Here is a 12,746-nt window from a genome sequence, read left to right on the forward strand (position 1 = left end):
TCTCTCTCTCTCTCTCTCTCTCTCTCTATATATATATATATATATATATATATATATATATATATATATATATAGAGAGAGAGAGAGAGAGAGAGAGAGTCCATCATATTCTTTGAGACTTTGAGTCCTCTTCTCAGCCACATAATTCAAAAGTGTAACTTTGATGTCTGACGAGTGTAACTGTTGACTTTCAGTGATTTGCTTTTGACTTTATATATTTATAAGTGTAACTCTGAGTTGTAAAAGGATAACTTTGATTTTTCAAAGTCGATTTTGTATATAAAAAAATTAATTTATACAATTTTAATATTTTACAAGTGTAACTTTGCGGCTTTACTAGTGTAACTTTGGTATTTTTGGGTCATTTTGTATATAAAAATTTGAATTTATGTAACTTTAGTCAAATGAATGTAATTTAGTGCAACTTTGATCCTTTACAAGTGTAACTTTGGTCATTTACGAGTGTAACTCTGGTGCTTTATAAGTGTAACTCTGGTCCTTTATGAGTGTAACTTTGGCCCTTTATAAGTGTAACTTTGGTTCAACCACCAACAAAAACCATGAGATCTGAAAATACAAAAAAAATTGGAATAAAAAGAAATCTGAAAAAAAAAAAAAAATCTACGGATCCTCCTTCACCACCAACGACCCACCGCCACATCACCACCACCTCCTCCAACCACCAACACCGCCGCCAACAACACCAACCGCCGATAACATCACCAACCGCCAAAACCCACCTTCTTCCTCTCTCCTTTCTCGCACAACAACCGCCACCGCCACCATAACCACCATAACTGACCAACTCACCTCACCTTTCTCCCCAAACCACAGTAACCACGACCATCGCCACCCTACCATAACCACCATAATGGATGATGAGCAACGGAGGAAAGGCGGGATTTTCAAATTTTGAATTTTGAAAAGAGGAGGGCGAGGGACATGTGACGAAGAGAGGATGGCGATGTGGGGAGACGATGGCCGTGTGCGTGGTGGTGAGTGAGGGTGAGTATGGTGGGTGTGCGTGGTGGTGTTCATGGTGTTCAGACCTGAAGAAAAAAAAGGAGGAAGATGGCGGTGTGCGTGGTTGAAGCAAAAGAAGCCACTCCTAAGCCAAGCCTCTACCCGGTTTTGCCCTTCGGCCTATTCGAGGTCCAAACTCAATATCCGTCTAAGAAGACATGGTAATTTTTGTCACGTCTCAATTATTTAATGAATTTGGAGACTTTTTGGCTAGGGACTTTTATTTAAATAAGGATCCGAGCTAAGATAAAATCACAAGACCAAACCGAGTAACAAGTTTATCGGTTTTCAACAATCGATCTTAGTTCGCTTCCAAATGGTCCTATTCTTTCTAGTTAAATAAATCAAGACAATCCTAGGCTAAATAAGGGCTGGTTGATAGTCCAAGAGAGTCCAAGAGGGCTGTTTTATCATTTTCAAATGAAGATCAAATGTTGCTCTCAAGGAAGGTCCAAATGTCGCTTTCACTCTTACATTTGTATAAGGCTTGTGGAAGGGCTTTGGGGGCTGCTCTCAAGGGACTTTTTCGGCTGCTATATAGACCAAGGAAGGCTCCAATTTTGGCTTCCCTAGATATCTCAAATGTCACTCTCATTTGTGGAGACCTATGTAAGACTTAGGGAAGAGTTCTTGGCCTATTGTTGTTATTGTGCATACACGGCTGCCTAGGAGCTGAATTAGCATCTTTTTCTTTGTTTTCTTACTTTTTTAATGCTAGCCCTTGGATGTAAAATAGGTGGTTAAGATTAAAAGGCTTGGGTACTATATAAACCAAGTCCTTGGTTGTAAAATGGCAGATTTGATGAAGTTAAAAGAAAGAAAGAAACCAAGTGTTTTCTTCCAAAAAATCTCTTCTTTGCTTTGTGCTTGAAGAGCTCCATTGCTTTGTGCTTGGGGTTGGTAATTCATTTGCTTGTGTGCTTTGAATTATCGAGGCTATTCCTATTGCTTTGTGTTTGGGTCTAGTCATATCACCAAACCGTTCTCTAAGGACACGCCTAAATAACCAGTTTGTTTCATGCAAACTTAGGCTTCGTTACTTTATTTTTCCACTTAAATTGTCGAGTTAGAGGTTTCACTCCAACTTGGTTATCAGAGCTTAGGTTTAACACAATTCCATTGTTGTGTTAGTCTTGAGTTAAGCCTTATGAGTTCATTATATATCCTTAACCACATGAAAAACCACAAAATAGCCATGAGTGAGATGAGTGAAGAGAGGATGCTTGGTCTTGAACAAAAGTTTGATCGGCTAGCAACAAATGTCGATTTAATCTTGGAATCCATGACTACATTGATGGCAAACGTCCATACACCACCGAGAGAAGGAGGAAGACCACCACCATAACTACCACCGGGCAGAGGTAGATGCCGTGGGTTCATAGTGAGAGGAAGAGAACACGAGGTTGCTCAAAGTGTCAATGAAGGTGCGCCCAACTCGGATTCGTAGGATTATATGGCCAAAGCTTTCCAACAAGAGCACACCAAGGATTTAAAGGTAGTAATTCCTGATTTTTATGGTAGCTCAAACCCTGATGATTGGTTAGATTGATTTGAGACCATGGAAAGACTCTTTGAGTTTAAATATTATTCGGATAGCAAATCTTTCAAAGTTGCAATCTTGAAACTCAAAGGCCATGCTTTTCTTTGTTATGAGAACTTAAAATTTCAAAGGAGAAGAGATGGTAAGGAACTTATTAAGTCATGGTCTAAGTTGAAGGAGAAGCTTATGAGAAAGTTTGTGACTAGAGACTACATCCAAAACTTGTCTACCACCACAAAATGGACATCCAAAACAGTCCCCTATAAACTCCAACCCAAAACCAAAATGAATGAGCCTAACACCACAAAATTGTCCCCCAAAATAGTCCCCCACCAAGCTCAAAATGAGACCAAGGTTGTTGAATCAAACCCTCTAAACGAAATCATAACTCTTGACAAGGGTAAGGAAACCAAACCCTCACAAAAATAGGCCACTGCCCTCAAAAAATCTTGTCAATGTCAAGGCTTTGGTCACTTTGCTAAAGAATTCCCAACAAAGAAATCCCTTAACAAATTTGAGGTAGTGCATTGGGGTGATGATGAGGTCCTTGTGTGTAATGAGGATGGGGAAGAAACGGGTCATGAGGAAATGGGTGATGATTTGGCAAAGACGGATATGGGTCTTGGCTTGGTTACTTGGAGAGCACCTAGTACTCACATTGAGAAGCTAAGTCAAGAAGTGAACAATATGGGGGGGTGTCCATGTTCTCCTTACTGAGGGAGCTTTCAATGGTTTGCAATGTGATTATCCTACTTTCTCTATTCCAAATTTCAGTCATTCGTTTGAGGTTGAAAGTGAAGCTAGTAGCATTGACAAGGTGGCTACCCTAATGCAAAAATTCATGCTAATTGTTTTCTCTAGCAAGGGATGTCATATTGTTAAGGAGCAAGTCAAGGAGAGGTTCTCAATCCATGCTCAAACCGAGAAGGATAATGGGACTTACGAGGAAAGGTCCAAGAGTCCTATGCAAACCAAAGTTTTTGATCCCAGAGACCTCGTGAGGGTACATTTCAGCAAGAGATGGGTCGTCAATCAAAGAGAAGAACGGTCCATGGCAAGTGGAAGAGGTCCTTTCAAGGTCACCGAGCAAATTAGGTTCAACAAGTACAAGGTTGATCTTTTGGGCATCCATGTCACCTTTGATGTTGGGGACTTGAGTCAATACTATGAAAAGGTCGAGGGTGATGATGTCGAGGACTTGAGGACAAGTCCTTTTCAAGAGGGAGAGTTTGAAGCAAAAGAAGCCACTCCTAAGCCAAGCCTCCACCCGGTTTTGCCCTTCGGCCTATTCGAGGTCCAAACTCAAAATCCGTCTAAGAAGGCATGGTAATTTTTGTCACGTCTCAATTCTTTAATGAATTTGGAGACTATTTGGCTAGGGACTTTTATTTAAATAAGGATCCGAGCTAAGATAAAATCACAAGACAAAACCGAGTAACAAGTTTATCGGTTTTCAACAATCGATCTTAGTTCGCTTCCAAATGCTCCTATTCTTTCTAGTTAAATAAATCAAGATAATCCTAGGCTAAATAAGGGCTGGTTGATCGTCCAAGAGGACTGTTTTATCATTTTCAAATGAAGATCAAATGTCGCTTTCAAGGAAGGTCCAAATGTTGCTTTCACTCTTACATTTGTGTAAGGCTTGTGTAAGGGCTTTGGGGGCTGCTCTCAAGGGACTTTTTCGGCTGCTATATAGACCAAGGAAGGCTCCAATTTTGGCTTCCCTTGATATCTCAAATGTCACTCTCATTTGTGGATACCTATGTAAGACTTAGGGAAGAGTTTTTGGCCTATTGTTGTTGTTGTGCATACACGGCTGCCTAGGAGCTGAATTAGCATCTTTTTCTTTGTTTTCTTACTTGTTTAATGCTAGCCCTTGGATGTAAAATAGGTGGTTAAGATTAGAAGGCTTGGGTACTATATAAACCAAGTCCTTGGTTGTAAAATGGCAGATTTGATGAAGTTAAAAGAAAGAAAGAAACCAAGTGTTTTCTTCCAAAAAATCTCTTCTTTGCTTTGTGCTTGAAGAGCTCCATTGCTTTGTGCATGGGGTTAGTAATTCATTTGCTTATGTGCTTTGAATTATCAAGGCTAGTCCTATTGCTTTGTGTTTGGGTCTAGTCATATCACCAAACCGTCCTCTAAGGACACGCCTAAATAACAAGTTTGTTTCATGCAAACTTAGGCTTCGTTACTTTATTTTTCCACTTAAATTGTCGAGTTAGAGGTTTCACTCCGGTGGTGGTGAGTGAGGGGTAGCCGTTATGTGTGGTGGGGTGGTGCGGTTCTGACGTCAGTGGGTTGTGGCGGAGGTGGGTTGTGGCGGGGGCGTGTTTGGGTGGTGATGTGGTTGTTGTCGGTGGTGTGTGGAGAGTGAGGAGTTTTTTTTTTTTTGTTAATAAAATGAGAGGATTGTGTGGGAAGAGAGGGAATGAGATTTAGAGAGAGAGAGGGAGTTAGTGAGAAGAATAAGAGAAATGAGTGATTTTTTTTCTTTTAAAGTTTCATTCTAGGTCACGTAATTTCCTTTCATCTTGGCCCTTTCTTCCTTTTTTTAGATCTAATCCTAGCCCTCTATTTCCTTCATCCAATGGCTTGGATGAGGACTCATGGTTTCAGAGGAAAGAGGAGGACTCAAATGATCTATCCCTCTCTCCCTCTCTCTCTCTCTCTCTTCTCTTTTAAGATATATATATATATATATATATATATATATATATATATATATATATATATATATATATATATATATATATATACACTTAAAAGAGGAACTTTTGAAGCGATTTTATTGGTCCAAGTTTTGTAAACAACTTAAGAATTAAAAAATTGAATATTGTAAAAGATTTTATTTAACTACAAAGCCTTATACGAATATAAAAAGACTTCTATAATCAAAAAACTTTGAGTTGATAATATTTTTCTCATGTATTTGACTTCTATTAGTTTACCTCATATCTAAATTATTTATATATAAATATATGAAACTATGAATTATAAACATGTACTTTATTTATGCTTTAGTATTTTTTGTGTACTTAACCTCAAGCTTACTATATATGTTTATGTTTTACATTCATTATATATTTATATTACGCCTTGATATTCTATGTATTCTTAAACCTAAATATATCTATTGTCTAATACGTTTTTTTTTCCTTTTCAGAAACTTAATGAACAGATCATGTAGTCTTATGAGTTACTCCGTATTATTTATGTCACGATGAGTATAATTCCAGAGGAGATAATCATGGAGATCTTAACATGGCTACCTGTTAAAACCATTCTAAGCTTCAAATTCGTATCCAAATCGTTGCGTAATATGATTACAAGTCCAGAGTCTACAAAGCTCCATCAACTACGTCGGCGATCCCATATTCGAAAATCAAACGTAACTCTCCTCTATTATTCGAGTAAGGCCGCCTTCTTGGGCTCGACGGATTATAAGCTTCATGGAATATGAGAGAACGTAACCAAAAAACGGTATACTTCATTATAATGATAATTAGCTTCTTATGCATTATCTTTTATTTATTTAGCCAAGCATTATGCACTAATTCAATCATCTAATTTAGTATTAGTCTCATCTAATATAAGATGGTTGAATAATTTGTTTTTCCATGTCTTAGGTTAGATAAAGACGGTTAGACTTCAGAAGGGAAAATTAAACATTGTAAAGTCGTTATGGTTGATACAACGATCTTTGATAAAATAGTTAACAAAACATGTACGGGGATTGATAAGAACAATCTAGGTGTCGTAAAAAGCTAGAATTAACCTATCAAATTAACAATTTATAAGCCAAACTATACTCTAGACTACTCTAAATGATAAAGTAATATAGTGCAAGTAAGAGTCGGTCCCAAGAGAAGGTCTTTTAAGCTAAAAACTTGAAATGTAAACTATTGACTACTAATGACAAAGCTATAGACAAACAATGGTTATTCACAATGGTAAACAATAGAGAGACATGAAAAAGGGGGGTTTTGAGTTGATTGGTGACATGAAAACAAGGTAAAATTTGCAATCTTTGTCTAAGAAGCAATATAACAAACACTTGGTGAGTAAGATGATTCAATAGTTAAAAGAACTTGGTGCAATTCTTCCTTTGTAACCAACAATGGTAAAGTTCAACTCTTTAACAACTCTCCTCTTAATTTCTACCCAATACTTTCAAGTCAAGATGATAACATACACAAATTAAACCATCTATGTATAATCTTCAAGTTTAACCAACAAATCATTAAACCATGAGTGCAAGTTAAGCATGAGCATTAAAGATTTGCCAAGACAAGAAGCTAGGATCAATTCTCACAAGATTAAACCATACAAATGAGAAAAGACATAAAATTTCCTACTTATTGCATGAATCCTTTAAACCAAATCAACATACAACAAGCTTGCTCCAAACAATCCTAGATAGATTAAACCATTTCTCTAGAATTTGCAATAGTTGAACAAATAAGAAGCATGGATGACCAACCCAAACATAAACTCATTCAACATGAAGATTAAGCATAAGGAAAGATCATTAGATAAATAAGAGGAGATTAAAAGAGTCTTACAATACCAAAGTTGGAGACTTTGGATGAATTACACCAAGAAGGGAAGGATTTAGCCTTCCATAGTCTTCAAAACCCAAAGAAATAAAGAAAGATTACAACTTTGCATCAAAATAGTCTTCTAAATTACTACAAGCTTAAACCTTAAGAATGAGATTAGATGAGATGATATGATCCCCTTTAGGTCTTCAAAATGAGGGGTATATATATGGGTGCACTCCTTTCTAGGTTAAAAACCTCAAAAACAAGCCCAAAACACGGAATGTTTACTTAAGCCCGTGTTTAAAACAGATTTGCGCAGGCCTCTCTGAAGTTGGCGCAGGCTGCGCATCCTGCGCAGGCTGCGCAATCTTGGCGCAGGCTGCCCCCCAGCTCGGGAGTCTGCTTCAAATTTCTTAAGTTTTGCTTCCTTCTTTACTTTCCAAGCTTCACTCCTACTTCTCCCAGCTGGTTTCTAGGCTATATGGGAGCTCCTTGTGCTTGTCTTAACCTTTAAAGGGTGCTCTATGCCTCCCGGGTTCCATTCATGAAGATCAATCGTCCAACCGAGGTGAATTACACAAGTTCAACCACATCAACCCCTATGCCAAGTGCTAGGAAAAACATACTAAAAGACCCATATTATAAGACACGAGGGTGATAAAATCACCCTCTTAGACCGACACAAAGCGTTACTATCAAACTCCCCCACACTTAGACTTTTGCTAGTCCGGAGCAAAACCCGAAACAAGCAATCATGAAGTCTACAAGAGAGTGTAGGAGTGAATGATCACTCTTCCCTTACCACGACCTTCTTATATCTCCCTCTTTGACAACCACCTATGAAAGAAAAGCAAAGACTCAAAGTTGACACACACTCTGTCTTCTCTCACACGCCCTCCTTATGTCATCCCTCTTAACAAGACACAACACACCTCCTTTTCCGACTCATCACGCAACTCCACCCTTCTTATATCACCCAAGTATTAATGGTCACTCTTGCCTTATCCCAAGGCAATAGCAAAGTGACCCACACATCCTCCTATCGATCACAACTCATCACTACTTATAACACCCTCTTATCACTCCATATAAATGTAAGATCATGCTACTTGGTTGGCTAAACACCCTTAAGAATCAACAACTCAAGTAGCCACTCGGAAAATCCACCAATTTGAAGCAAATTTTTGTGACACAAAAAGAAATTAAATCCTAAATCTAGCCTCCTTCCAAGACCCTCCTTATCACTCCCTTCTTGTCCCTCCATCTTTTTGGTGGTGCATTTTTCAATTTTTTTTTTTTTTTTTTTTGTTGAAAATCACTCATTTTGCCTAAGGTGCCCTTTCGGGTTTTCACCTTAGCTTTTCCTTTCCTCTCATCGGTGGCTCGCAACTCGATTCTTCATTTTGCCCGGAATGCCCTTTCGGGTTTTCATTCCGTCCTCGGCCACCTTTCCCAATCTTGCCTAGGCGCCCACCCTTGTGGGTTTTCACCTAGCCGGGATTTTCATTTTTTTTTTTTTTAACACACATTCAATGGAAACATAAAGAAATGTACATATATTACAGCTTCAATCATCTTACTCCCCCACACTTAGATTCCACATTGTCCTCAATGTGGAAGAGTACTCTCATCCTCTCAAGGTTGGTAGTTGGAGGGACCCGAGCCTTCCCCTTGCTCATATGTCCCTTGATCTCTTCTTCTCCTTCCTCTTGCTTGCCTCACTCTCTTGGCCCTCTCATAGGCCTCCTCAACTTGTGGCTCGGTGATGGTTGGTTTGTAATGGGGGTCATTTTGATTGAGGGTCATGCCGAAAAGGCCACGGATAAGCCCAAAAGAATCCTCTTGAGCTTGAGCATCTTCATAGGAGTCTTCAACATATTGGTGGTGCCTCTCATTTTGCACCCTAAATTGTTGAGTTGCTTGCTCTCTCCATGCATTTTGGGCCTTCCACATGGCTTGTTGTTCTTCCATGTACTTGGCTTGTTGTTGTTGCCAAGCATAGGCCTCATCTTGCCTTTTAGCCATCTCTTGAAGCATCTTCATTTGGGCTCTTTTGGCCTCCGCACTCAACTTTTGGTGCTCCATACTAGCGACCCTCCATTGATCCAAACTCTCAAGTCTTGGCGTTTGTTGTTGTTGCCAAGCATGAGAGCTATCAACTCTCCCACTAATTGCCTCCAAAGTCCCCCGGGTCTCCGTGAAGTAATCAAACATTTGTTGTTGCCATGGGGCGATTGGTGGAGTAGAGCTTGCCCCCGCCTCATACATTGGTGTGTCATGAATGGGCGGGTCACGCTCTATGTTCCTTATCTCCCTCTCCTCTTCACTATCAAGGTGGACAACCGGGGGTGGTTCGACCCTTCTCCTTTGTGCCCCTCTTTGCTCCGGCGTGTCGGCCGGGCAAAAGAAATGAATGGCATGAGTACCATGAGGAATTGGGCCATCCTTCGGAAGAATCATGTAAGGAGCTTTCCCCACTCCCAACCAATTGCAACGAAAATTCACTTTATCTAGGACCTTGATCATGTGTGTCTCCTCAAGTCCTTGTTCGTTATAAAAATGATTTCCCCAAACGGGGAGTTGGTCATCCGACGTCGAGCCCACAAACTTCTCTACAAAAAGGGTGATTAAACCCCCACTATTTATGTTACCTCCCCTCCTCTTCTTATGCTTCAAACAAGAATCCACAAAAAGTCGCGCCCAATCCGGCACACCACTCCCTTCCGGGAGCATGGCCCAAATGCATTCCCTCACCGCATCGCTAACCTTTGTTGCACTACAACAAATAAGGTAATTGGCGACCATATAAGGCGACTGAGAACAGTCGCCATTTAGAATAAAGCGACTAAGGCCCGTCGCCCGCACTTCGTAGCAAGGTTTGGTCGCTTTTGGCGACAGCGTTAAATCGCCAATTTTGGCGATCGAATTTTTTAAAGCGGGCGATCGAAATTCGTCGCCAAAATTGGCGACTGTCATTAGTCGCCAATTTAGCGACTGCCATTAGTCGCTTTATAAATATACACGTCATCTCCATATCCTCCAAAATGGCGACGGGTAATGGTCGCCATTTTGGCGACAGAACTTGGTCGCCATTTTGGCGACCGATTTCCGTCGCCCAATGGCATCTTTTTTCCGCCGCCAACGCCCCTAAAATTAATTCATGATCGAGACTTAGCGACGGAATGCCGTCGCCAAATGCCCAGTGTCCGTCGCCAAAATTACATGTTTTTTTGCCTAAAAATCATTTTTGACCTAGCCAAATACGTAAAACCTGCAAATAAACCAACACTTCCAGCAGAGAACACATGGGAAGCCAACACAACCAAACTTGATAAAGAAAATCAAGTTCCATACACACAACTACGAGTTCTACGAGTTTTGGTCATCTAACATTATCCGGGAATAACTACGAGTTCTACTACATAACTACGAGTTCTACTACATAACAGGGAAACTTGCTCCCGCTCCACTACCACCTCCATAATCGTGGATCTCTAGGATCCTTTGGTTGCGGGCGCCACCGGTGTTGCAATTGGCGAAGAAGGAGTTCATCCGTTCCATTTCCTCCTTCATCCTCCGAATTTCAAAGATCTCTCTCGGCATCCCGCCTCTCTCTCTCGGCATCCCGCCTCTCCCTCGGCGGCTAATTGAGCTTGGAGCACACTCACGACACTTGGGGTATAAGGTTGTTGTTGGGAGGAAATTGACCCCCTTCTTCTTGTAGGAGGGTAGAAAATCTCCTTTGCCGACCCGGCTCCATACACATCTCCTCTTTGGAACCCGTCAACAAGATCAAACCATAGCTCATTGTCATCAATTTAGGGTTGTTCTTCCTACGGACAAGGAATTGTTCCTAAAAATTGATAAAACATTAATGGTTAGAGGTTACTTATCTAAAAATTGATAAAACATATACTTTAAAAAGCTAAGAAATTTTTATTTTTTGACACTTACATATAACTGTTGATCTTTTTCCTTCGCGAAGATCAACTTGCCCTTGCTTGTCTTCTTTGCATGAGTGTCAACAAAGAGATCAACAATCGTGGGTACCTTGCCCTTATTCTTCTTGGTCTTCCGGAAAAAAAAAAAAGGAAATTGTTACTCAAACATGATAATTAATGAGACTAATTAAATTAGAAGACTATTAAATTAAAAGCTAAGACAAATAACTTACATCTAACACCACACGATCATGAAAAGATTGAGACCCTCCATAATGAGTAGGCTCAACTTCCGCGTCCTTATCTCCTCCTTTCCTGTTGATCTTGTTCCGGGCCGATGCTTCCTTGAACTCGGGATCATTGGTACTTGGTATATTCCTCATATGACGAACCTATAATCAATAAAATAACAATTATTAATTAATATATTTTCAAAATATGTAATGAATTTTAACTAATTACGGGTATTAAAAGAAACTAAATACCTTTCATGAAAGATGGCGCCTTCTTCCTCCTAGACACCTTATACATGTTGTCCCTTAGCCTCTTCTTGCCAATGTCATTATACCTTTGCCAAACTAGGTGCTCAAGGTTGGTTGGCCAATAGAACACACGCTACAAAAAAGTAAACACATAGATGAGAAACAAATTAATAATAAGGTAAAAAGAATAAATAAATTATATTTAATAAATAGATACCCGGAAGTTGTTGAACCACATCTCCTTATCTTCATCACTAGCGTTACTCCAACAAGTAACGCCGTGTGTCATGTTCTCTTGGGTGCTATTAGTCACACCACGAACAACTGTTTGACTTCTAAACCTGAAATCAAACATGTTAAAAACATAATTATATAGGAAAAAAAAATAATGTATAATTAACATATGTCTAAAAAAAGTCATTTATTACTAAATAAAAAAATTACAAAATAGAATGAATAAAAAATTACCAAAGACCATTCGGATCAAGGATCATCCTGTTGTCAGTATGTCGGGGTATAGCAACCTCCTCCTCCTCCTCACTCACCTCCGTAGTAGAACGGTCAACGTCCTCCTCCTGCTCTCGGGAGCTACTACCACCCTCACTATAGCCTCCGCGCTGCCTACTTCCTCCAGGAGCCATGTGTACTACAATTGAATAAAAAGTGTTAGCAAATATTACAGGATAATTATTATAAGATACAAAAAAATAAAACCTAATAAACAAGTATAAAAGACAAAATAAAACGCTAATAATTGTTTCCAAATTTTGATATGTATACTTTTAATACCTTCTCTTACTCATCATCATCATCATCATCCTCATCATCTTCTTCTTCTTCTTCTTCTTCTTCTTCTTCCTCTTCCTCCTCCTCTTCTTCTTCTTCCCCCTCTTCTATCCCATCCCTCTCCTTATCATTCTCTTCTTCTTCCTCTTCTAACTCCTCCTCCGCTTCTATCTCATTTGCATAAATAATTTCATCATGATCAACTGGGACAAAACTGCTTTCGATCTGACCTCTTCTTGGAAAAAAGATGTATCAACTTCTGATCGTGCCTTTGTTTTAAAAACGGCCCACCATTGCTTTTGTTGTCTATCATTACTTGTGCTCGGAAGAGATGCAAAATAAACTTGATGAGCTTGTTGTGCAAGTATAAATGGGTCATATTGAGAGTAGGTTCGAGTATGATTCACTTCCACGAGTTTGTAACGATCAT

General features: G+C 39.5%; 1 protein-coding gene across 1 annotated transcript; it reads right to left on the reverse strand.

Annotated features, from left to right (window-relative positions):
* Positions 1-11,405: 11,405 nt before the first annotated feature.
* LOC141618935 (uncharacterized) lies at positions 11,406-12,171 on the reverse strand. Its single transcript, XM_074435991.1, has 4 exons — positions 11,999-12,171; positions 11,748-11,871; positions 11,534-11,663; positions 11,406-11,440 (listed from the first exon to the last, which is right to left on the reverse strand). Exons 1-4 carry the CDS (start codon positions 12,169-12,171, stop codon positions 11,406-11,408), a joined length of 462 nt encoding a protein of 153 aa, XP_074292092.1.
* Between the last annotated feature and the right edge of the window lie 575 nt (positions 12,172-12,746).

This window comes from Silene latifolia, chromosome X (assembly GCF_048544455.1).
Source record: "Silene latifolia isolate original U9 population chromosome X, ASM4854445v1, whole genome shotgun sequence".
NCBI lineage: Eukaryota > Viridiplantae > Streptophyta > Magnoliopsida > Caryophyllales > Caryophyllaceae > Silene > Silene latifolia.